The 25,918-nt window shown below is 39.1% G+C and overlaps 1 protein-coding gene across 4 annotated transcripts in view; it reads left to right on the top strand.

Moving 5' to 3' along the window:
• The window catches only part of EPSTI1 (epithelial stromal interaction 1), an 86,116-nt gene that overhangs the window by 44,968 nt on the left and 15,230 nt on the right, over positions 1 to 25,918 (top strand). For 3 of the 4 annotated variants that reach the window (XM_059143805.1, XM_059143806.1, XM_059143804.1), the window contains 2 exons: positions 4,983 to 5,076; positions 15,976 to 16,059. In XM_059143805.1, the coding sequence (XP_058999788.1) occupies positions 4,983 to 5,076; positions 15,976 to 16,059 (178 nt within the window). The remainder of the gene's footprint in view (positions 1 to 4,982; positions 5,077 to 15,975; positions 16,060 to 25,918) is intronic. The other variant, XM_059143807.1, reaches the window with a different exon arrangement.

Here is a 25,918-nt window from a genome sequence, read left to right as displayed (position 1 = left end):
AGCAGGGGATAGAGGCGCCTGGGTGGCTCAGTCATTAAGATCTGCCTTCGGCTCAGGTCATGATCCCAGGGTCCTGGGATCGAGCCCCATATCGGGCTCCATGCTCAGCGGGAAGCATGCTTCTCCCTCTCCCACTCCTGCTGCTTGTGTTCCCTCTCTTACTGTGTCTCTGTTTGTCAAACAAATAAATCAAATCTTAAAAAAAAAAAAAAAAAAGAAGCAGGGGATTGATCTGGGTTATGTGTTGTTAGCACGTGGGAATGATTCTATGGGTGTCTCCGTAAATCTTACCTATAGGAAGGACAGGCTAGATGAGTATAAAGCTGTAATTGATGAGGAAGTTGCCATTCATTTATCAAGATGGGGGATATTTGGTAATTTGTGAGATATACTTGTGTGAAATGGATGCTCTGTGGGACCATTTTTGTCCATTAGTAGAACAACATAGTTTAGTCAGATTAGTTTGTAATAACATTGAGTTGTAGATGTGTTAGAACAGTTCCCAGATGTTTTTTTGTTTTTTTTGTTTTTTTTTTTGTTTAATGCTCAGTTTATTGAATCTAGTATGTTAGACATTAACAATCTATTTCATAGTTTTGGAAATCATTCCTGAACACTCTTTGTACTTTGATAGTGTTGACTTAAGCATTAGACCCTTTCCAGACTTGATTATTGTGTGTGGCCATGGGTATTCATTATTTCTTTTTTTTTTTTTTTTTTACTTTTAATTTTTTATAGCAGCAATGTCCACAATCGCCAAACTATGGAAAGAACCTAGATGTCCATCAACAGATGAATGGATCAAGAAGATGTGGTATATATACACAATGGAATGCTATGCAGCCATCAAAAGTTCCCAGATGTTTTGAGCTGCTTTTCTTTTTCTCATCATGTGTATTTTTCCAATTTTATTACATATATATGAAAACACAGAGCCCCCTCCACTCATATATTCAGAATATTGTTTTGCGTCCTTCAGATATTTTGATCACTGTATCATACTTTCACAATTCCCCCTCTCCCCCACTGGATACTGTTTTTTGGAACTGAACCATATTGATTCTTGATGTAGATCAAGTTCATTTCCCTTTTCCTTTCCATTCTCATCTCTCCCACCCCATCCCACACCTGGCTCAATCTATCTTCCTTCTCTCTATCTCTGAGACTTTTACAAATGATGCTGTTCAGGTGTCTTTAAATACCTATATAAGAGTTTCTCTAGAGTAGGCATTTAGACATGACACATATACTCAACTCTACTAAGTATTGTCAAATTACTTTCTGAAGTGGTAACACTGATTTTCCCTTCCATTAACAATTTATAAAGGGATGTGTTTTGCAAGACACCCTCCCTAGCATCTGGAAGGTTATCATACTTTTATATACTCTGGGCCTAGGTAGTAGCTTCTAGAACTGACAAGAAGACAAAGCTCAAGGATGAATAGATTCTTCCCCTTTCCCACCTTTTCCTCCCCCAACTAAGGTTCTGAAATACCTAACCTGCCTAGCTGAATCCTTCAAAATCTTTTCTTCCCCCCCTCTTTTTCCTCAGCTCTTATACTAACTTATACTTTTGGAGTTGATCACTTGATTTAAGAAATGATTCTCTTGTATATTTCTTTATGTTGTGTTATAAGGGTATTCTAGGGGATGTAATAGACTTTAAAATATATATAGATTGAGTAATATGGGGTTTTTTCTTGCTCATTTAAGGCATGGGTGAACAAGTTTGAGTGGAGGCCCTCTTTACTCATATAGTCAGGCACTGAGCCAATATAGGCTTTCCTGCCTTCTACATACAATTTTCAAGTTTGTGCTGGGATTTATCTTTACTCCAGCCAGCCAGAAGGAGAGAAATGTATGGAGGGGCATGTATAAGAAGTTTGTAATTAGTTAATCCTGGAAAGGGTATGCATCATGCCCTTTCATGTTCTATTGGTCAAGACTCAACCCTGTGCCCAAAATTAACTGCAAGGGAGACCAGGAAATGTAGTCAAGTTGTGTGACTAGAAGAGGAGAACATGAGTTTTGACATTTAGCATTCTCTACTGCAACTGAGTTATGTTGAAGTGAGGTTATCCTGAAGATACCTTTTAGGATAAGCCAGCGGAATCACCCTAAAAACAAGCAGAAACGACCCTTGAAGATCTTAAGTTGGACATGAGTGGACAAAATCTTCTAAGTCAAGTCTGAGTTATTGGTAATCCTTCCATCAGTTCTGTAGAGAATAAATGAAAGGAGTGATCTATTTATGCTTGGGTTAGAGTGATAAAGCAAAAGAGGGTCATTCCCCTTGATAGGTGGCAGAGTCACACGAATGACAAAGGGCAAGAAACACCAAGGGAAATGTAACTCAGTGCTGCAGTCTGGGGTTCTTAGTCTTGTTAGACTTCCCACCAGGAGATTCTCCTACTTTTTGCCTTCAAGGAGGTTGTATATTTTATTTTTATTAAATATGACCACAATTGCCTACCAGGATCCCAATTTAGTTTTGGCCAATATATGGTAATTAAATTATATATGTAGGCATGGTACTAATAGTAGAGAAATAAGTAGCTTGGAACTTGGCTTGTTTATACAGTTAATCTTTGGGAATAATCTGCATTCTGCACAGACCCCAACTTGCATTCCTGTGACAGTTCTGTGGCCCTGTCATTATGATTTAATCCTGTGGTATAAGTGGGGCAGTCATAATTGGCAGAGAGGCCATGGCTAGTGATTGGCTCTGCAGTTAAGTACTTGGCACTAGCAGTTAAGATGCAACCATTAGTACACAATGCAGGGAGGCCAGTCAACTTGGCCTGAAGTTCCTTCGTTGTTTATCACAGTGTTTCTTTTTTACTGCTTTTCCTATGTCTGAATTCAGCTAAGGATATTCAGAAATCTCATCCAAACTTCTGGCAACTCTCTTCTTTTAACACTTTTGACTGATGACTTCATAAAGCCCCGAGACAGTGGGGCAGCTTCCAGATTCTGCGACTTCATTAGTCTCCTTGTCTATTCTGGGCAAGATAAGCAATCCTAGACAAATGGAGAGGCTGTTTGTCTCAACTGCCGAAGCCTTATGTTCCTCAGGGTTATGTATGTCGCTTAACTTTATGCTCTTCCTTTCCTAGCTTAAGCTTCTGACCTTGTTCAAATGCCATGTTCTATCTAAGTAATTATTTGAAGTGAGGTGGGCATTTCTGTTTACTTTTGAATTCCTTGTTTTGACTTTTCCTTCCACTGGATGCCATTTGTTTTTACCAGACCAGTTGTGTTTCCTTTGATGACCACATCTTAAGGGCTTGATGAACTGGATCTTAGCAGTAGGACTAAAATATTAGGGGGAAGAAGAGGGATAACTGAGAGAAGGAGGAAGGCAGATGTAATATAAATTAGGCCTCTATGAGGTATCTGGATGTGAATGTGAAATATGGTGGCAAAAATCCCATAAATTACAATAGGAAAGGACAAAGGAATAGAGATCAATGGTAGGCAGCATGGGAAAGTCACTGAGGTAAGGGCTAGGAAATAATTCTAGTGTGCTTTGCCTGACATAGGGGAGTGGAGAGATTGGGGTGATGGGTTTTTTCTTTTTTTAAAATATTTATTTATTTATTTAAAAGATTTTATTTATTTATTTGACAGACCAAGATCACAAGTAGGCAGAGAGGCAGGCAGAGAGAGAGAGAGGGGAGGAAGCAGGCTCCCCGCTGAGCAGAGAGCTGAATGCGAGGCTCGATCCCAGGACCCTAGGACCATGACCCGAGCCGAAGGTAGAGGCTTCAACCCACTGAGCCACCCAAGCACCCCAAGATTTATTTATTTTTTGAGAGAGAGAAAAAAGGAGAGCAGGAGAGGGAAAAGAGAGATGGAGAGAGAATCTCAAGCAGACTCCCCGATGAGTGTAGAGCCTGACCTGGGGCTCCATCTCATGACCTTGAGATCATGACCTTAGCCAAAAGCAAGAGTCAGATGTTTAACTGACTGAGCCACCCAGGTGCCTCCAATGGTTTGGGATTTTGGGGGGAAAATCAAAGAACTTCTTATTAAAACTGATGATAATATTTCTAGGCCAATCTTTCTGAGCTAAAAAGAGATATCAGAAATGCAGGCTAGACCAGCAGCACTTCTTAAGTTCCACGGGAGGTACAAATCAATGTGAAGGGTGTGTGTGTGTGTGTGTGTGCGCGCGCACATGCATGCACGTGTATGTGTGTGTATGGAGAGAGAGCGTTCATCCTTGCTTTCAGAATCCCAAAGGGAGGTGGTCCATGATCCATATATGGTTAAGAGTTACTGAATTGGAGGGGCGCCTGGGTGGCTCAGTGGGTTAAAGCCTCTGCTTTCGGCTCAGGTCATGGTCCCAGGGTCCTGGGGTCAAGCCCTGCATCGGGCTCTCTGCTCCACAGGGAGCCTGCCTCCCCCCATCCCACCTCTCTGCCTACTTGTGATCTGTCTGTCAAATAGATAAATAAAATCTTCAAAAAAAAAAAAAAAAAGGGTTACTGAATTGGAGGGACTATGTGTCCTGAGAGTAGTCAAAGCCATGAGGGAAATGAGAGGAGACAGTGAATCAAGGGCCATGTAAAACCAGTGTGGAATGAGAGTCACAGGGGACCCATTGTACCACAGCTCTTTCGTGAAGTCTGAGGGTCAAGCTTTAATGCTCAGAAGGGAAATTAGAACCCCACGCTGTGGAATCTGAGAGAGCATTTATCTCCATGTCAGGGTACTTGAAGTAGAAAATATGAAATCATAGGTTCATATTCCACAAACCTAATTTTATATTTTTTCAGACTAACGTTGTTCAACAATGTGGTCTTGCAATAGCATTTTGTTTTGGTTTTCTATACTACCTTGTACTCAAACTCACCTTTTGTTCTACTCAGGAGATTTTCAGTCATCACCCAATAAAAGTCTACGCTAGTATCCAAAGGCACAATAAATAATATTTCTATTTTCATGAAAGCACTAATATCTATTTGTGTTTCTTCTAGCAAAACTGCTGAGTTCCTGAGCAGACTGGCTGCAGAGTTGCCAGACAGAAGTACCCATCAAATTGCTCTTCATGACCCACAGTCTTCAACTTGGGTAAGTGGGATGCCATGCAGGATTGCCATCTGGTACTTTGTAAAGAGGCATTTAGTGAATGAGGACTAAGGGCATAGAGTATCCTTATATCATAGATTGTTGGGACTAAAGGCAGATGACCTGATCTAAAACTTTGACTTCAACTGTTGCTTCCTTCAAACTATAAAACAATGCCGCACTTGTTATCTACATTATGGGCACCTTTCAGCCTCTGAAAAGCCTTTGAGCTCACATAGTCATCCATCTATTTTTCTGTCCTTCAGATTTTTATGTTTACATAGGGTCTACCAAGTGCATACAGTCTCTGCCTGGAGGGACTTTTGTTAAGTGAAGGAGAAAACCATAGTTATAAAGTGGACAGGTGAGTGTAGAGCATATAACAGAAAGTTAGAGCTTAAAGGATGAGTCAGTAACATGAGGAGTCATTCCGGGTGTCAGGAAGTAGAACATAAAAGCAAGAATTAAGGCATAATGGCAAGAAAATGCACAGCTTGTGTTAGGGAATAAGAGTTGTGTAGCTCACTCTTCTAGAGAAGGCTGAAGAAGGATGCAGGAATCATGAGGGGAGTCAGGTGGCAGTTTGGGTGGGGGTAGTTCATTCTCTAGGGTGTCTTGGGTACTGCAGGATGTGTGGCATCCCTTACCCCTGAGCACAAAATGCTAGTAGCATCCTCCAGACATCAAGACCATCCAGAAATGCCTCACATGGGAATCCTGTGGTGCTCCCAGTGAAACATTTGTATGATGCTTTGGAAAACTTGGATCTCATTCTTTGAGTGCTAAAGATACTAAAAATTTTCAGGGAAGGTTCAAGGTCAGATTTATATTTCGGCAGAATCATACTGGTAACCATGTGAAGGATGGCTCTAAAGGAATAAAGAGGCCTTTAAGAGGCTCTGTATTAGTCCAGGTGAGGAATAATGAAGACATGAAGTAGGTCAGTGGGTGGGAGGATGGAGATAATAGAGCATAGGTCAGAAAACCACTTATAAGGTCAAGTTGGCAGGGCCTTGGTTATTGACGAGCTAACTGGGGACACGAAAGTAAATGTAATTAAGGATGCCTCTGGGAAGAGGTTATAGTTGAAAGAAAAGATGGATTCAAGTTCTCTAGAGTGTTCACTTTTCCAGGGTTTGGATATGTAAAAAAGAGGTTAGAGAAACCTGATCTTCATCTTCTCCATCCTCCTTTAGTGATCATGTTTTAAAATGTCAAGAACACATTATGGCACTTGTTGGGAAAAGTCATTATGCTCTTACAAAAGTTGAAATGTTTCTTATTTTTTTGGTCCACTTCTAATATGGTGTTCCAAGTCTAGAGTTGCCACAAATCCTGTCACATCTGTCATTCCTTCCCTCACTGCAGGGCCATAGAGGAGAGACTTGAGTAGCTGTAGGTAGTAGAGTTAAATCCTGTGTAGGGACAGTCCTTGATGTCTATCCAGATACCCTGTGGCTGTGAGGGAGGGAAGGGAAGTCAGGAACTGGATAGCTTTATCAACTAGGTGCTTGGCTGCCAGGATGGTCTTGATTTTGTTTGAGGGCTTCCCGAATCCTATGGTTTGAAACACCTGGCAAAACTGTGTGTGCCTGCTCAATTGCTTTTTGGCTTGTTTCTTCAATTTAACAAGATCATCCTGAATTTTAATATTGTTGTCCAAAACATGACTCATCTCTCCCAGAGCTGTGTTTTCTGTAGATTGATTAGTGCCTTAGTCACACGATCCTCAGAGCTATTAATAGACAATATAGGGCAGCATTGGACCCGGGATGGTTCTTTTTTTTTTTTTTTTTCTTTTTTTCAAAGATTTTATTTATTTGACAGAGAAAGATCACAAGTAGGCAGAGAGAGAGAGAGAGAGGGAAGCAGGCTCCCCGCTGAGCGGAGAGCCCAATGCGGGACTCGATCCCAGGACCCTGAGATCATGACCTGAGCCGAAGGCAGCGGCTTAACCCACTGAGCCACCCAGGTGCCCCCGGGATGGTTCTTTATGAGCTGCATTCAATAGCTGCTCCCCTTTCAACACCAAACTATTAATAATTTGTTGGTGTTCAATATATATATATATATTAAAGATTTTATTTTATTTATTTGACACAGAGAGATCACAAGTAGGCAGGGAGGCAGGCAGAGAGAGAGGGGGAAGCAGGCTCCTGGCTGAGCCGAGAGCCTGATGCGGGGCTCGATCCCGGGACCCTGGGATCATGACCTGAGCCGAAGGCAGAGGCTTAACCCACTGAGCCACCCAGGCGCCCCGGTGTTCAATATATTTTTAAGTGATTTTTTTTTACCCATATTGTACTCTTCTCATTCTGTCTAATCCATATGCATAGAATGCCTCTGAGAACGCTCAGCAGAACCTTTTCTAACACTTTAGGAAAGCTGCACGTACACAGGGCACTTTTGTGACATGGGGAGAAGACACCAGCAGTTTGCCTCACCTATGGTCAGTGTATGGAATGTGAGCACTGTGTGGTACCCATTTATGTGGGATGTGATGAGCGGCAAGGTTTCAAGTTAAAAAAAATTTTTTTTAACATAATGTAACTTTTTTGAGGAAATTATTATCATACTTCCTTAAATGTGGATCTTCCATGGGCAGGTGGGAATCTAATAAATACTATATAATTCCATCAAGACACAAGAAAATTCCTTTGATACTCAAAAGAACTTCAGACAACAGATGCAGTGTTTACTTACACATGGATTGATACAGTTCTCTGTACTCTGTGTGTGTGTGTGTGTGTAGTCAGAAGTCCCAGCATCAACATGCCTTCCCTAAACATTAACATTGAATGTTTCCGGTTATACAAGAAATGGTTTCCATTCCACTTGGTTGTCTCAGGCCTCCTCCTCCATAGAGAATAATAATGTAAAAAGTCTCAGTTTGTTTAGCCACTGCCCAGTGGCTCCCTGTATCATTAAAGATAAAGTCAAAATTCTTTAGCTTAAACACAAAGCCTTTTCTGCCCTCTGCTCCCCTCCCTCCCTGCATGATACCTTTCTCTGCACAGAATCTAGGTCTCTGCTACTCCAAGTGTGGGTTATGGACCAGGAGCATGGACATCACCTGGGAGCCTATGGAGGCCTTGATGAATCTCAGGCCCCACTCCAGACCTGAATAGGAAGCTGCATTTTAACAGTCTGTGGTGGCTTGTGTACACATTAACGTTTGGGGGCACTGCTCCATAACTCATATCTTTCCAGCCATTTCCTTTCACTTCTGCTCCTTGGAAGTCCTAGTGCAGTTTGGTTAAACTTTTATTCATGTGCCACATGTTTTTAAAAAGTCAACACTTAAAGAACGACATGTGTCCCTTCCACCTTTTCCATCTCATGCCCACTCCCAATATTTTAAACTCCTTGTATGTAATTCTAGTTAACAATACTGGGCTGTGTATTTGAAAGTTGCTAAGAGAGTAGATCTTAAAAGTTCATGTCATAGGGGCGCCTGGGTGGCTCGGTGGGTTAAGCCGCTGCCTTCGGCTCAGGTCATGATCTCAGGGTCCTGGGATCGAGTCCCACATCGGGCTCTCTGCTCAGCAGGGGGCCTGCTTCCCTTCCTCTCTCTGTGATCTCTTCCCTTCCTCTCTCCTACTGTGATCTCTCTCTGTCAAATAAATAAATAAAATCTTAAAAAAAAAAAAAGTTCATGTCATAAGGAAAACACTTTGTAACTATGTATGGTGACAGATATTAACTAGACTTATTGTGATCATTTTGCAGTATACACAAACATTGAATCATTATGCTATACACCTGAAACTAATATAATGTAATGTCAGTTGTGGCTCAAAAAAAAATTTTTCCCATTGCTGCTGTAATAAATGACTGCAAACTTAGTGGCTTAAGGCAGCACAGATTTATTCCATTACAGATCTGGACGTCAGAAGTCAGCAATGAGTATGAAGGGGCTAAATTAGCTTCTCCTGGAGGCTCGAGGCAGGCTCAAGGAATCCGTTCCTTGCTTCTTCTAGCTTCCCTTTGGCTACCGACACTCTGGCTGCTCAGCACGTGGCTGCATCTACTCTCTGCTTTCATCTTATGTCAGTTCCCTTTGACTTTCTTGCCTTCCTCCTGTAAGGACCCTTGTGATTACACTGGGCTCACGCGGATTATCCAGGATCCTCTTCTATCTCAGAATCCTCCATTTCTGCAAAGTCCCTTTTGCTATAAGGTGACATTCACAGCTTCTAGGCATTGGGATGTGAACATCTTTGGGGCGCCATTATTCATTCTATCACATTCTCCTAGCTGTTTGTTATTTGGATTCATGTATCTCGTAATGTATAGATTACTATTGCTTGACTAATTAAGTTTAGATTTTGTTAATTTATTCCTTCCCTTCCATTCTCCTAAAATTCAGTATTTCATGCTTTCTCTTACTATGGCTACATAATTCTTTTCTCACTGTCAATCCAGTTAGTATACTTTGCATTTTCTTTCTTTTATGACTTCTCAAAAATTGTGTTTTAACATTTGCTTAGTTTCCTCTGAACATCTGACTGCCCTCCTTCAGATTTTTTTACTGTGCCAACAAGTGTCTCTGGTGCAAATTTCCGCACAATTTTCCATTTTGTTCCTGTGAGATAACCTGTCAATTTTGGTTTTTTTCCCCTCCTGGAACCAGCCCTTTTGCAGCACTCTTCTGCCTTAACCTGGACCGGTTGTTCATTTGGCCTCCTACACAGCTGTTGTTCTGGGACTTTCCTTTCACAAAATGGTCCTCAACCTCATCTATACATGGGAATCACCTGGGGGGTGTTTTAAAATTCACTGATGCCTGGGTCATAACCTCAGAGATCCTCTTGTATTATGGCCTGGGCTTCAGGGCATTTAAAGCTCTCCAGGTAATTCTAACGTGTAGCCTAGGATAAGGCTCGCTGTTTTAAGGTCATCCAGGGAATTGCTCTTATTTGTTTTCCTATGTTGGGTCTCCTATTTTCTATTTTCCTGTTTTATTTCTTTGTTTTGATGGAGCATATTATTTAGTGGCCTCCCAAGAGAAGAAGCATGCTCAGGTCATTGCATTTCTGAAACTATCTTTATTCAGTCCTCACACTTAGCTTGTAATTTTCTGGTAAGTATTCCAAATTAGAAATAATTTTCCTTCAGAATTCTGAAGGCATTGCTATTCTACGTTTGAGTATTGGTTCCTGAGAAATCCAAGGCTATTTGAATTTCAATCCTTATATATAAGGGCTCTACCCTGCTTCTCCTGGAAATATTTTAATATCTCCTTCCCCACCCCCAATCGGTATTCTGTAATTTTGAAATGATGTGTCCTAGTATGAGGGTCATTTATATTCATTTTCAGTCTGGAAACTCATTTCTAGTTCTAGGTTTTCTAGATTTTCTTGTGTCATTTCTTTGATTCATTTCCCTTCATGTTCTTTAAGGAATTCTTATTATTGAAATCCTAAGATTTATTTTCTTCTTTGTGGAAAAAAAATATTTTTCTCCTTTAATTTATCCTTGACTTTTTTTTTTCTCCTCCTTGGCATATTGGGTTAGACAAATCCCCAGTCCTTTCCCTCCTGAGTATCTCCTTTCCTGTCATATGACTGCCACACACACACACACACACACACACACACACCTGCCAACAGATGTGTGGGGGCTTGCCTCATACCAACTAATTCTGTGACAACAGTCGGGGGTCCTATAGTTTAACTCAGTTCGGACACTATCTACCTGGAGGTTCCCACAGGTTAAGGGCTCAGTCCCACAACACTGCCCTCTTCTTCAGATGCCAAACTGCAAGTAGTAGGTCCTAGGTTACCCATAACTTCTGTCCAGCATGGCTACAAATTGTGGGTTCCCATGGCCCCCTTCCTGGGTTCCCTTAATTTTGTAGAATGGCTTAGTTCAAGGGAAACACTTACATACATTTACCAGTTTATTAAAGGATCTGATAAAGGATACAGATGAACAGCCAGATGAAGAGATGCAAAGAGTAAGGTCTGGGAGTGTTCTGAGCTGCAGGTGCTTTTGTCCCTGTGGGTTGGGATATGGTCACCCTCCCAGTGTGGATGTGTTCATCTACCTGGAAATTCCCAGAACCCTCATATTTTTGGGATTTTGTGAAGGCTTTGTCACATAGGCATGATCAATAATTAACCCCATATTCACCCCCTCTCCCCTTTCTGGAGGTTTGGAGGGGACAGATCTGGAAATTCCAAGTGTCTAATCATGGCTTGGTCTTTCTAGTGACCATTTCCCATCCAGTAGTCCATCCAGCAAGTCTCACTGGAAAAAAGATGCTATAATGCTCTTCACACTTAGGAATTTATATGGGTTTAGGAGCCCTGTGTAAGGGATGGAGTCAAAGAAATATGAACCCAAGAGATGCTCCTAATGCTCTTATCACTTAGGAAGTTACAAAGGTTAAAACCTTTGTTGATATCTGTGCCAGGAATGGGGGCAGAGATGTATGTGTGCATGTGTGTGTGTGTGTGTGTGTGTATGTGTGTGTGTGTGTGCACATTTATGTTTTCTGTTATCTCACACATTTTCTTAACTATCTTCTGAATATTTTACTGGCCGCCTTTGTGGAGAGGGAAGATATTTTTATTTTCCAGGAGCTTCTCTCTTCTTTGTTGCTTTTTAAAAATAGCAGCCTTGGGGCGCCTGGGTGGCTCAGTGGGTTAAAGCCTTTGCCTTCGGCTCAGGTCATGATCCCGGGGTCCTGGGATCAAGCCCTGCATTGGGCTCTCTGCTCGGTGGGGAGCCTGCTTCCTCCTCTCTCTGCCTGCCTCTCTGCCTACTTGTGATCTCTGTCTGTCAAATAAATAAAAATCTTTAAAAAATAATAGCAGCCTGTTCTTGTTTCATGGACAAAATATCACCTTCTGGCTCTCAGAGGACTCAGAGCAGGGAGCAGAGGATAACTTTGAAGAAGGGAGTCTGGAAGCTCACTACTCAGTATCCCGGACTTTATACAGTCCTTTCACTCTGCATCTGGGGTTTGACCACCATGAGCTTCCATGCTAGGTGTGCCTGGTTTAGTTTATCCAGAGAATACCCTTCTGATTTACTGTCAGAATTGGGAGAATTACTGGCTGAATTTCCAGGGTGGGAGCAGACAGAGGCACTTTCCTATCTTTCATCCGTCGTCCTCACCAGCTGTTGCATCCTTCTTGGGCCCTCGTGTTGCTCTGTGGAGAAAAGCGGCTTCTTGTGGGTATCCTCCATCCCAGCCAGCCAGCATGTCCTTTGTTTCGCTCTTTTCCTCTTTTTGCTTATTGTTTCTTCATCTTCCTAGGTTTTTGTCTGGGAATACAGATGTATCTTGGTTTCTGAATGTAGAGTTTGACTCATCTTTTCCTCTGTTTGGGGTAATTTTTGAGAGAAGGATGGTGCAGAAACATATTTATTCCACTATCTTGAAATGGAAAACTAATGCTTGTCACGGGTTGAACTGTGGTCTCCCTGCCCACCCCAGAATTCATTTAGCCCTGACCCTCTGTACCTCACAATGTGACTGTTTGAGATTGAGTCTTTATAGAAATAATCAAAATAAAATGAGATCATTAGGGTGGGCTGTAATATAACAGGAGAGGTGTCCTTATAAAAGGGGAATCTGGACACAGAGACAAATGTGTATTCCACAAAGATGATGTGATAAGACAGGGAGAAGATGGCTATCTACAAGCCAAGGAGGGAGGCCTAGATCCTTCTCTCCCAGACTTCAGAAGGAATCAACATTAAAGATACCTTAATTTTTGAACTTCCAGTCTCTAGAACTGTGAGACAATAAATTTCTGTGTATTTAAGCCACCCAGACTGTGTACTTTGTTATGGCAGCCCTAACAAACAAATACCATGCTATTTTTCATTTGTTCACACAGTAAACTTCCCCCTGCTTCGTCTGATTCCTACTTGCTATTTTTCTTTTTTAAGATTTTATTTATTTATTTCAGAGAGAGAAAGAAAGCACAAGCAGGGAGAGGGAGAAGCAGACTCCCATGCTGAGAAGGGAGCCTGAGGTGGGGCTCAATCCCAGGACCCTGGGGTCATGACCTGAGCCAAAGGCAGACGCTTAACTGACTGAGCCACCCAGGTGCTCCCCTACTCACTCTTTAAAACACAACTTAATGTCAACCCATTTTGAGAAGGTGTTTGTTGTTTCCTTCTTTCTTTCTTTCTTTTCTTTTCTTTTCGTTTCTTTTTTTTTTTTTTAAGATTTTATTTATTGATTTATTTGACAGAGAAAAAGCACCAGCAGGGGGAGCAGGAGGCAGGGAGTGAAGCAGGCTAGGCTCCCTGCTGAGCAGGAAGCCTTATTTGGAGATCCATCCCAGAACCCTGGAATCATGACCTGAGCTGAAGGCAGACACTTAAGCTACTGAACCATCTAGATGCCCCAAGAAGGTGTTCTGATCCAGTTTAATTAAATGTCCTTTTAGCTTCTTCTGTCATAATACCCATCATGCTGCACTGTAATCATCAGTTATCTTGTCTGACTTCCACACCAACTCTGATCACTTAAGGTCTGATATCATGTCTTAGGAAGTGATTACACATAGTGGCTTACATATTATTTATTGAACATATGTATTATAAGCATAGCTTTTGGGGAAGGGTGAGTTAAAATGTATATTTTGGTTGAATAACAAAAATTTAGTATTGATATTATATTAATACTTAGTGATAGAAAAATCATGTGAATACAATGACAGAAGTTGCAGGATTTAGAACTAAGAAAAATTGTGATAAAAAGTTCCCCCTCCCCCATTATTTTTGAACAGAAACTTCCTGTCCTGCTTGGGAATCACAGCTGGGTAAGCAAGAATTAGGATTCCAAGTAACTTTAAACTCTTCATAGTTGAGGAGCCATGTGACTTCCCAGTTTCTGTGGCCTTTTAAATGACACTTTGCGTCTAATCCCTGTCTTTTTTTTCTGAGTGAAAAACTAGGACCCCTATTCTGATAAAAGGCCAATAAAGTGGTTATGTTAAAAGGAAATTATACAAATAGAATTTAGATTTCTCACTCAACCATCATATCTGCTTTAACTAAATATTTTATTACTCCTTTTAATCTCTTGAGTAGAAGATGTGTGTCCCTGGTCCATTTTCCTCTTTCGGGTCTTATATGGAATATCTGTGATAAAGGCTAGCCTTCTCTAAGTAAAAAGAAGAGAACCACTTATTAGAGAACAACTCTCCACCTTCAGTGTCTTATCACAGTTCTCTTGTGCTTAGGATTTAGATAAGAGAAAATCCTAGGATATTTTTGCTCATCTAATGAAGCAGGGTTTGAATGTGTGAGGGCTTCCTGAACACATCTGGAGTAGAACTGGAGTAGATGTAGTAGTACTGCTGTAGAAGGCCTCTCTCCCTTCCTGGCAAGTGCTTATTATTTGATGGAATGTAGGTTTTTATAGTGACAGAAAATGGGGGAATAAATTAAGAAGTGCTTGAAGAAAAATTATAGTAAGGCAGTGGGGGGCAGCCTTCATAAGCTTTATGGGTTATTAGTCCAAAGAACAAGGCCTGAAATACGTAGTGTGCTGCCCTGATGCTGCTGGTAGTTTTATGGGAACAATGGCATTTCCAACATATTAGCTTATCAGGCTGCCCTCTCTACCTTACAGAGGGTGGGCTACAAATCACTGTGAGCCAAGAAAGTATACGACAAATGAACAGACAATATACTTGAAATCTCATAAATTCCAGAAGGCACGGTCACTATGCCAGTGTGTGAAACCCTGTCGTGCTAGGTCAGTGGGACTAGAGGGCCTCCTACTGTGTGTGCTGCTTCTCCCAACAAGGCCCCTTGAGGCTCTAATTCAGCCAGAAGTAATGACCCTTGTGCTTCTGAACAGCCTTTGTTTTCCTTCTCAGAAATAAAAATGAGCTTCAGATACCGATGAAGGATGCAAAGACTTAGAAAGAAATGCATCTCTGGAATGTTATGGTATCAATCACCAGCTGACAGGCTATTTAATAGGCTACCATTAATGAGCAGTAGGTATGTCAGTGCTTCGAAAGTCACTGTCTTTATTGCTTGTCTCTGAGATTAACTGATCAGCTACTTGGAGTCTATATAATTTACAGAAGAATATAGCTTTATTTGAGAGCAATATTTTTCCTAGGCAGGGCCCTCTTTCCAAAATTTACATGTGTAAGGCCTTAGTTGAGTTCCCTATATGTTGAATACAACAGTATTTTAGCTGAGCAGCAAAGGAGTGGGAAAGGCTGAAGGAGGGACAGCCCAGGCAAGGAGGAGAATGGCAGAATCAGGGCTTCCGAGTCTGACAAGCTGCAACTGGAACTCCACTGTGGCCTTGTGGTCCGGTCAAATTAGTTCACATACCCAAGTCCATTTCCTTATCCACAAAATGAGGATAAAATCTACTTCATATAATTTAAGGGTTAAATAAAGTACTAAAAATAAATGCCTGACGATTTAATGCATTGGCGCTGTTGTAAATGAGGTAAAATCTATAGATTTTCCTCCTCCTTGATGGGCTTATTCTAAGTCAGTTTCATCGCCATGCTCTTCTGCTTACCAGAGTCTAGTTAGAATTGATGTTAGTTGGAATATACTTGAAATAGAGGAAAGTTAAATATGTTTTTCAAATCCTTACAACTAGAAGAATAAACGATGTTGATTATCTCTGAGGGGTATTTTCTAAGCTTAATTAAACAAACATTTAGATCATCCTTTAAAATGTGCTGGATGATTATGCATATACTAGCCTTGTTTTTATATATCCCCTGGGACATCTTCAGATATATGCATAAATCACTCCATAGGCAAGTGTGTATGGAGAGCTTACTGTATGCTTGGTGTAGAGGTTGAGTTATTAGAACCAGTCCTGTGGTAGGCAGACTAGTATATTGTGGCAATGCTTTTCCCTATGATTTTTTTTTTTCTCCTATACATTTACAGGCCAGAAGCCGGGCTTATAAGGATTCTCTAAAGGAAGAAGAAAACAAAAAATTGCAAAAGATGAAGGAGGAACAACATCAGAAGGTATTCATAAGAACTTTTAGTCACTGCTAATTATCTGCTTGTAGTACTAGATAATTTTGAAGGTATTTCTGAACAAAAAAATTTACATACATGAAAATTATTTAAAAAAAGCATTAAAAATAAAAAGTGAGATTTGGGCATATTTTAAGAATATGATGGGGTGTGGTCAACTCTCATGGTACTTAGCTTCCTAAGGGGGCTGGAGTGTATCTGCTATAGGTGGGCCAGTAATTCAGAAGATAACCGAATACTCATGAACTTCTGATCTACAGAATATATCAATGTTGCTGTCATTTTTCAACGCAAAGACATAGGAAACTATAGTGTTCAGAGAATACTATAATGCATAACAAATAGCCATAAAATGTTATGAAACTAGCTTAAATATTCACCTAAAAATACCCATAAAACAAGGATACTCTATACATGTACACAAATATATGAGGTATTCCAAATGTTTTGAGAATAGAAATGAGTGAAACGAATGCAGAGCCTCCTAAGAACAGTGCTTAAAGGGCAATTCTCATTAGAATATAAAATTTCTGGCATGAGAACTGAAAACATTCAATGTTGTGACTTGATGGTCACACCTGCCTTTTATACATTGCTCAGATGGGGCCAGAAGCTCCTCAGCATGGGATGAGAATGAACACCAGTGCTTAGCTCTATGGTACCACTTCATTCCATATCTTTTATTTTTTTTATTTATAAAAGATTTTATTTATTTATTTGACAGAGAGAGAGATCACAAATAGGCAGAGAGACAGACAGAGAGAGAGAGATGAGGAGAAGCAGGCTCCCTGCTGAGCAGAGAGCCCCACGAGGGACTCGATCCCAGGCCCCTGGGATCATGACCCGAGCCGAAGGCAGAGGCTTAACCCACTGAGCCACCCAGGCGCCCCTCATTCCATATCTTTTAAAGAACAAAATTAATTATTTAGGTAGTTGGACACCATTATCTTCCCCATCATTCTCATTTTCCAACTTCTCCTCTTGCCGTATTGGTGGTTGATAAATCCTGTCATTTCTTCCAGAATATCTCTCAAATTTATTTCTTTTTATACAATTAACTTGAATTCTAACTCTCATTTGATTTTTTTGAGTCGATCTAAAATTTTTCCTTATGTCTTTGCTGTACAACATAACTTATTATAGCAATTATGTGTAAAATCACTTTATGAAATAGACTGTATGTAACTAATTGGCACCGCTATAATTTGACCCTTTTGAGCGCTATCCTCCTTCCAGCAATGGTCAAGCCCTTACTCATTGTTCCCGTCAGCATATCTTATAGAGGACTTGTGTCACTCAACTGCTTTGTGCATAGCAGATAATAATTAAGTCACTGGAAGAAATAATTTAAGTAGTACATTTAGTTACTGAGCTACTATGTAAACAATGAAGAAACCAAGAAAAATTTTTATTCCTTTATGGTTTTTTTAAAACATCTTTTTGTTTTGCCAAAGGCCTCATATTGAAATCCACAATTTAATAATGAATATAGTAAGATTCTAAAGCAATTAGCATGTAGAAGCTAAGTCCAATATACACTCATGTTATATTTTCAATAAGTCTGTGAAGTGACATGTAAATGTTAGTCTATTTTTGTGACCTTTTAACTTAATATCAAGTCCTGAGGTACTTAGATACTGAGGAGAATGTTGTGAAGTTGGTATAAGATATACTTATATAAAAATAACTTTTAGTGAATTTTAAATAGTACTTTATAAGGTTTGGTGGAATATTTACAACGTAAAAACCATTAAAAGTAGAACATTTCACAAAGAGAATGCTCAACAGATTAGAAAATCAGATCTGGGATTTAATGTTCAGGTTGAGCAGTTATTTTAAATAGTGAAAATCAAGCTTTTTATTTCTTAATCTTTTTTTCTTCTAGAGTTAGACAAATATTGATACATATTTTCTGGTTATTGATTGAGCATATTTTTTGCATAAATTATTTCCCTTTACTTACTGTAGCTTTCAGTAAAATGAATAATTTTGGCATACACATAATCCCATCATTAGAGTTTTCAATAACAGTAGAATAGAGAAGGGTAGTTACCTTATTTTTATTTCTCTTCCTTTTTGTTCAGTCTGTTGTTTACATGTCCCTGAAGGCATTTCCTGATTGGTAGAGTCTCTCATTCTATATCACTTCTAAGATTTAGCTTAAGAAAACAAGCATCAGGTTTATGCTAAGAAGATACAGAAAAAACAAACAAACCCAGACGTATAACATCACATCTATTCATGTGTTTATTTATTTCAGTCATTCAACAAATACTTAGTGAATACCCACGATGAAGTGATTCATAAGCAGATAATCTAGGTTAAGTTGAGGTGATAGCACATTTATTTTGCTTTGTGTATCTCTTTCACACTCTTTCATTACTCTGATCTCTGGACACAGTAAGTTCTTCCTTAAGGTTAGCCTATATATATTTTACATTTAATTCAGTTTTCTCTTCTTACAAAAACTTATTTATAATTCCCCTTTTCTCCTATATACTCAATATGTTCTTCTCATCTGACTACATTTTTGTGGTGGCAAACAAATACATTCACTCTTGCTTTTCTAAAATAACTCCTTCCTTGATTCTGCTATCCTTAGAGATACTATTTTTTCTGTTTCTACTGGAAAAAAAAAGACAAAGGTAATTTTACTATAATCACATCTTTATTATTAATTTTGCCCTTTCTTCCTTATGTTCTGATTTATATTTAGAAGTGCTCATACTGAAACCTCTCCAAAGGTAAACTCCTTCTGATCATTCAATTCAGTGGTCATTTTGCAATCCCCATCTCCCTGTAACTCTGTAACGGTATTTAATATCAGTTTGAAGTTTTCCTTTTCTAGCTTTTTTTTTTTCTTGGTGGATCTATCTCAGAGTAATCTGTCCCAGTATCCAACCATCCATCCTATCAACAAACATGTATTGAACTCCTACTATATTTGGAGCCTTTTGCAAGATGCTAGAGGTTCAATGAAGAACAGGACGTCAGGGATCTTCACAAAGTTTGCTTCTTAATGGAGGAGACAGACAATTAAAAGGAGACAAAGAAATAAACAACTGCATTTTTAATTTATGGCAACCAATCACTTTGTAGTAATTAATGCTGCAAAGAAGGAAATTGCGCATTGTGATAACTTCAGGGTGGCTTATTGAATACTGTTGATTACCTACCTTTCTCCTAAAACCCTGGGTTCTTTTTTTTTTCTCTCATGTATACATCCTACTTAGCATAGCCCATGTTTCAGAGAAGGCAGGCATATCCAAGGCCCAGGGATCTATTCCCAAAGGGTCTAACTGCTCGTGGGTATTCCATTCTCCTCAACTGTTAACTGACTTAGCTATGGACACAGGAAATTGTTCCAACCAATGAGACTTAAGGGAAATCTGTTGTTCAGTACAGATTTTTGCCATTATGAAATATACTAGTCTTCCCATTTAATAATTTTCAGCTTGATTTCTTTTTTTTTTTGCCTTTTTATTTTGTCTGATTCTAATATTTTCTTTTAGCTTTTTTGTCTGAATTTATACAGCGATTTCCTTTTCCATCACTTAATTTAACCTCTCTGTGTCTTTTGTCTTAAATTATATTTCTGGTGACAAAAGTAGCTGTTCTTCCTTTTACCCTGTTTCATGGTTCCTTTTAATTTAATATATTCTCACTTATTGTGATGACTAGTGCATTTGTACAAATTCTCGCTGCTTAATTTGCTTTTTAGCTATATTTTCTTTCTTGTTTTCTGTTCTCTGTTTTTTTTGACTTTCTGAATTTTTTCTGTTCAATTTTTTTTTTTTCCTTTCCTCCTTCTTTTCTCTCCTGTCTTTCCCTCTCTCCTCCCCTCCCTAGTGGTAAGAAATTTCAGTGTTTTGTTTTTGACCTTGTATGACCTTTGGTCTATTTAATTGCAAATAGATTTTGGAGTCTGAGAACTGTTCTTTAAATCTGATATTGTTTTCCTTATACTTCTATCTATTCGGCCTTTTTCATTACATTCTGGGAGAAATCTTTAATTAGATCACCCTGCTTACTAATTTATTTCATAAGTTTCCATTCTGCTTATTTGGCACTTGTATTGAATTTATTTACCAAGACTGCTGACTTTTTCACAGCAATATTATGCTTTATAAGCACCATCTTCTTTCTGATTTCTTCATTGATGGTAATTACACAAACATTAAAGTTTTCTGTTTACCATTTTAACTTTTTTTCCCTTTCCATTTAAAGTTTTATCTCCTGTGATTTTCTTTCTCGACTATATGATTCTTGGTCATCTTATTTCTTTGGGCATGCTGCCAAATGAGGTATTTAGGAGCTTGTCATCTGGGAGTAGTAGCCTCTTTTTCTCCTCTAGTAAAGTCGGTACCTGGGACACTGTCCTGTTTCTCTGAGCCCAGATATCCCTCCTCCATTCACTGGTTACCCAGTGGCCCATGTCTGGGCTGTCTGCTGTGTAGTGCAAGTGTGGGAGGAAAAAGGGCCCACGGCCAAGCTGCTCTCAATGAACTTCTCCAACTCATCCTTTTAATGACTACCTCAGTATTACCTCTCAGAGCTCTTTCAGAGGCACAGCTAACTCAGCTCAGCTTATCCTGCACATTTGTTTCCCTGTGTAATTTATCCTGTCTCTTTTCTACTATTCAGAAACTTAAATAGATTTCCAATAGGCCAGTTGCACTTTTTGCATGTTTATTCACTTTTTATAGTCATTTGGAAAGTAAAAACAAGCCAAAAAATAGGAGAATACTGAAATAATTGGGTGACAAAGAAAATTATTATAGAATACATAAAAAATTATGAGAGCATTTTATGGGGAATGCGTACAAAATTGTATTCTGAGACATTGTACTCAGAAAAGAAGAATCATAACTTTTAAATCCAATCAGTATTAAGAAAGAAATGGATTAAGCATCCAATCTAAGAACTCAGAACATGAACCATAAAGGATAGTGAAGGCAGTAATTAAGATAAGAACAGAAATTAATAATAACTTCAAGAAACAGCTGTTATAAAAATCCAACAGCTTGTTTTTTGATAAGGTCAACAAAATGAACAAATCTATGGCAAGTCTAATCAAGAAGAGATCAGTAAAAATGCAAATACACAACATTAGAAATGAGAAGCCAGAACCATAGATTTGGAAAAGATTAAGCTTATATTATTGTAGATAGTGCTATGCTAATAAATCAAATATGGGGATTAAGTGAATGATTTTACAGGGAAATATAAAACTCAAATGATTCAGAGTTAAAACAAATAAAGACAAATGAAAATGCAAGTGATTTCTAAAGTTTTCTCTTTCTAAAGAGATTTCTAAAGTATTCTCCCTTAACAAGCTAAACTTGGAAAATTTTACAGAAAATTCATTGGGATTTTCAAGGAACAGTATTTTTTCCTATGCTTTAGGAACAACTTGCTTTAAGGTTGTTTCAGAGCAAGGAAAAGATGAAGTAATTTAGAATTAATATTGAACTGTACTCTCCAAGATGTCACTGCCTGATAAAGAGAACACACACACATAGAAACTTATAGAGGTTAAATTTGAAAGAAAATTCTAGTTAATGGTATTTTTTCCTCTTAACTAATTTACCAAGGCAAAGTAAGATTTATTCTAGGAATGTGAAGGTGACTGACTATATATTATAACTTTTTATATCTTTTCACTACAGGATAGGTCATGAAAGAAAATCCAATGGACCTCCTCTTTAGCTATTAAAAAAAAAGGCATTGATAAATTTTAATCTCTGTTACTAATTTAAAAATAACAAAAACAAATACGGTGAACTAGAAATTTAAAAGGTTGTGTTAAGATACATGCAGTCAGAAAAGAAGAATCAGAAAAGAAGAATCATAACTTTTAAATCCAATCAGTATTAAGAAAGAAATGAATTAAGCATCCAATCTAAGAACTCAGAACATGAACCATAAAGGATAGTGAAGGCAGCTTATCCTGCACAATAACCGACATTAACTCAATGGTAAAATACTATAGCAGTGAACAATATTAGGACATCTTCAACTCCTACTACCAACCAGAATCCGGACCTGGAAATTCTAACCTAGTTTGTAAAGTTATTTGATGGAAAACTGTTTTTTTTTTTAACTTAAAACTCTTAATACAGTATGGAACAAGATTTGGGAGTTATCATAACCAACTCGATAGGACAAAAAAAAAAAAAACAAAAAAAAACGGAGCTTTTCTAATTACTGAAAATAAGTAAAACTATTTTTGGGTGAGAACAATTTGCCTGCACAACCTGAGGGAATCAACTGAAAAATGATTAGAACAAATGGAATTAAATTAAAAAGTTAAAAACACAGCAGGAATCAAGAACTTTCTCAAATATTAGCAAACATCAATTAAAAAATAAAATGGAATAAAAAGGCCTTATCAAAAAGATATGTAACTTGCATATGTGACTTGCAACCATGTAAACGCAGTGTTCAATTTTTAAAAAAATAAACAAGCCAAAAAAACTCCCAAAATCTCCTATTATCTGTAAGTGTCAGTTTGAATAAAGTAGAGATGGATGTTGCTCCTGCGTGGTAAGATTCGATATTGTAGTAACTGTAGTTCTATCCATATTAATTTGTGAGATGTGTGCAATTCCAATAAGATTTTCAGGGGAATGAGGTGGTTTGAAAAACTATTCCTACATTTCAACCATGAGAATAATCACAAAATTAAATAAGAAGCTTTACAAAAATATGGATAATAATTTGTGTGTTTGCTGGGGCAAGGAGAGTATACAGAATTAGCTATTAAAAAATACCTCAAACACCCTCATACTGCCGTTTGTAAGAAGTGAACTGAAAAGGACTCTTTGACAACATCAAATGAGAGTTTCCAAAATGTGAAAGTATTAGATATAAAAGGTCTAAGTTTGTTCTGCAGAAATAATCAGAAATCAGAAATGTACATAAGATGTACATATAACATTGTGGTTTTTAAAAAATATTACTGGAAGGTTTGAAAGTTTGTTCAAGGATAGAGGATTGAGGATTTTGAAGTTTGGAATACCATGCAGCAACTGCTACTGTGTCTGAATGATACAGGCATATGATCACCTATATAACAATGAAAAAAAATTATAAAATAGACTCCAGGCAAGTTCTGAAACATGCCCCTTCTTATTGTGCTCTGTGGAAATTACTTCATCCCTCTAAGCCTTATTGTGTATGATAGTTATTTACCTCATGATACTGATTCTAGGACCAAATGAGAGAAAAGCTTGTAGAAAGTTTATCTTAATGGCTGGCATGTGGTAAGCCTACAAATGTGACCTGAGCTGCTGATAAGAAGTTATAATCTGTGTGTATAAAATCAAGAAATGAAGAAATTGACATGTTATTCCTGGGTAGAGAGATTTTATGTGTGATTATTATGTCTTCCTTTACTTTTTTATTTTTTAAAAAGATTTTATTTATTTGAGAGAGAGAAAATGAGAGCATGAGCAGGGGGAAGGGCAGAGAGGGAGAAGGAGATGGAGAAGAGGGATTCTGCCTTGGGGCTCAATCCCAAGACCCTTGGGTCATGACCTGAGCCAAAGGTAGATGCTTAACCAACTGAGCCACCCAGGTGCCTCCATGTCTTCCTTTATAGTTTCTGTACTTTTTATACTTTCCACAATGAATAAGTAACTTTTAGGAGAAATCTTTTTTAAAAGAATCAAGTTGGGGTACCTGAGTGGCTCAGTGGTTAATACTCTGTCTTTGGCTCAGGTCATAATCTCAGGGTCCTGGGATCAAGCCCTGCATTGGGCTCTCTGCTTAGTGGGGAGCCTGCTTCCCCCTCTCTCTCTGCCTACTTGTGATCTCTCTCTCTCTGTCAAATAAATAAATAAAATCTTTAAAAGATAAAAGAAGAAAGTTGATAGGATGTATTTCTGGGTTGGGAGCTAGAGAGCTGGGGATTCAATGATTATTATAGCTGGAAGTCCATTTCTCTATATATTAAAATGGTAGAACTAAAATAATTAATGAATGGAGAACACACATTAATAATGCTATTTTTTACTCACCTACTTCACCCATTAATATTTCCTTCTTTTGACTTGGTTGTCTCCTCTTAATTTTTTGAAGTGCTTTCCACTTTTTTTCCTTAGTGAATCCATCTTTGTCCTTCTGGGCAAAGATATTGCTGTGAGGAGCCCCCAAATCAGGACTTCTCTCAACTGTCCCCTCCCATAAAGCTCCCCTCGTGTATTAAAAAGCATTCAAAGAAAGGGGTCCTTTAACATCTGTGGCATCAACTCTCCTTCCACTATCCTTTCCTCTTGAGTTGAGAGACCATCCTCCCCTGGGAGAAGCTTATCCTAGCCAGGCGATGACACTTTAATGTTTACATGAAGCAGTCAAGCTGAACCATGTGGGAACACCCCTCGCTGGGATTCAGACATGATTTCAAAATGACCCTCTCTTACTCTTCAGTGACTGCATGACAGCCATGCTCTGGGGCATCCCTTTCACTCTGGCCACACCAGGTTTCTCCAGTGTCCTGCTTGCACAGACCTGGCTGTCATGTGGTTGACCCTTTGGCACACTGTACCACAGAGAAGTGCCTTCTACAACCTCGGGCAGGAAATGGTGAGCTCTCTACTTGTTGTTGTTAGCTTGGGCCCCAGTGCTGATCTTTGGTACCTCCTGTAGCTCCCCAGCCAAGCAGCCTGTCCCCTAGTGACAGCAACCCTACCTGAGGGGTGAGCCAAGGCAGAGGCATGGTTTGCTGTGTTGTCACATTTACTGATCCCATTTTGGGCAGTATTTACAGAAGATTCTGCTCTTAGCATCTCCAGAATGTTATCTTATTTTATCCTATTACTTCAGTGCCCTCTTTGAAGGCAGCTCTGTCTGAATGGAGCGAGATGTGGAAAGCAGCGAGAAGACATGGTCTCTGTCCTCTGGGAGCCTTCATGACCCAGGCATACTGTTGCACAACAATTTGCTCCTGGGTTCTCTGCACCCTTTCCACTGTAGCCTCAGGTCCTGTTGTTTGAACTGGTATTCAGCAGTACATTTCTTTGTGCTTCGTCTTGGAGTTGCACCTGCGTCTGTCTCCCTCATTACATTATGGTTTCCGTCAGAGTGGAGCTGTCTATTTCCATCTGTACCTTCCGCATGAATCCAGGTGTCTAGAAAACAGTTGGTGCTTAACAAATTCGTGTTGAGTGGGACAGGTTTGATGGTTTCTCAGACGCTATGCGTCCTATTCCTCCTGTTTAAAGTGTTTTGATTTCCTTAATGTCCAAAGCTCAGTCCTTGGAACCAGAACAACTTATTTGTATCTGTCCAACTAGATATTGCACTTCTGGATGAAAAACCAGTAAATGAACCAAGGATATGCTTATAAGGCATGCGGACGCATCTGCAATGGCTGTCAATTCAGCAGAACAAATTAATTAGTTGAAATTATCCTTCGTGCTACCAAAGGAAAACCAGCCTTTCTCTAATAAATATGCTTTGCTAGATACAGAATAATAATCCTGAGTGCGGCATTGCCAGAGCCTCCCCTCTGCCATCTGGAGTGATGTTCCTGCATGGTGATGCCTCATCAGCTCTGTCCCGGTTTCTGTCCTGCTCTGGGTTTTCTCCTCTCCCTGTCCTTACTCTGTCATAGGATAATGTGTGTCACTCTCTCCCTGTCCTCTTTTCTTCCCACTGGGCAGTTCTTGGCTTCCTAATGGAGTGTTTTGCTTTTTAACATCTTTACATATGAAAAACTATGTATTTATTAAGATTTTTAAAAAGAGGAAAATATAAAGAATGAGAAATAGTCTCCCGTGTGGAGAAACCTCTGTTGATGGTATGAGGAAGTAATGTGAGCACAAGGATCAAAAGTTAGAAAGCA

This window comes from Mustela lutreola, chromosome 13, assembly GCF_030435805.1.
Source record: "Mustela lutreola isolate mMusLut2 chromosome 13, mMusLut2.pri, whole genome shotgun sequence".
In the NCBI taxonomy this organism is placed as follows: domain Eukaryota; kingdom Metazoa; phylum Chordata; class Mammalia; order Carnivora; family Mustelidae; genus Mustela; species Mustela lutreola.
Note: the sequence above shows the minus strand (reverse complement) of the source record. Positions and strands in the feature narration are given on the sequence as shown.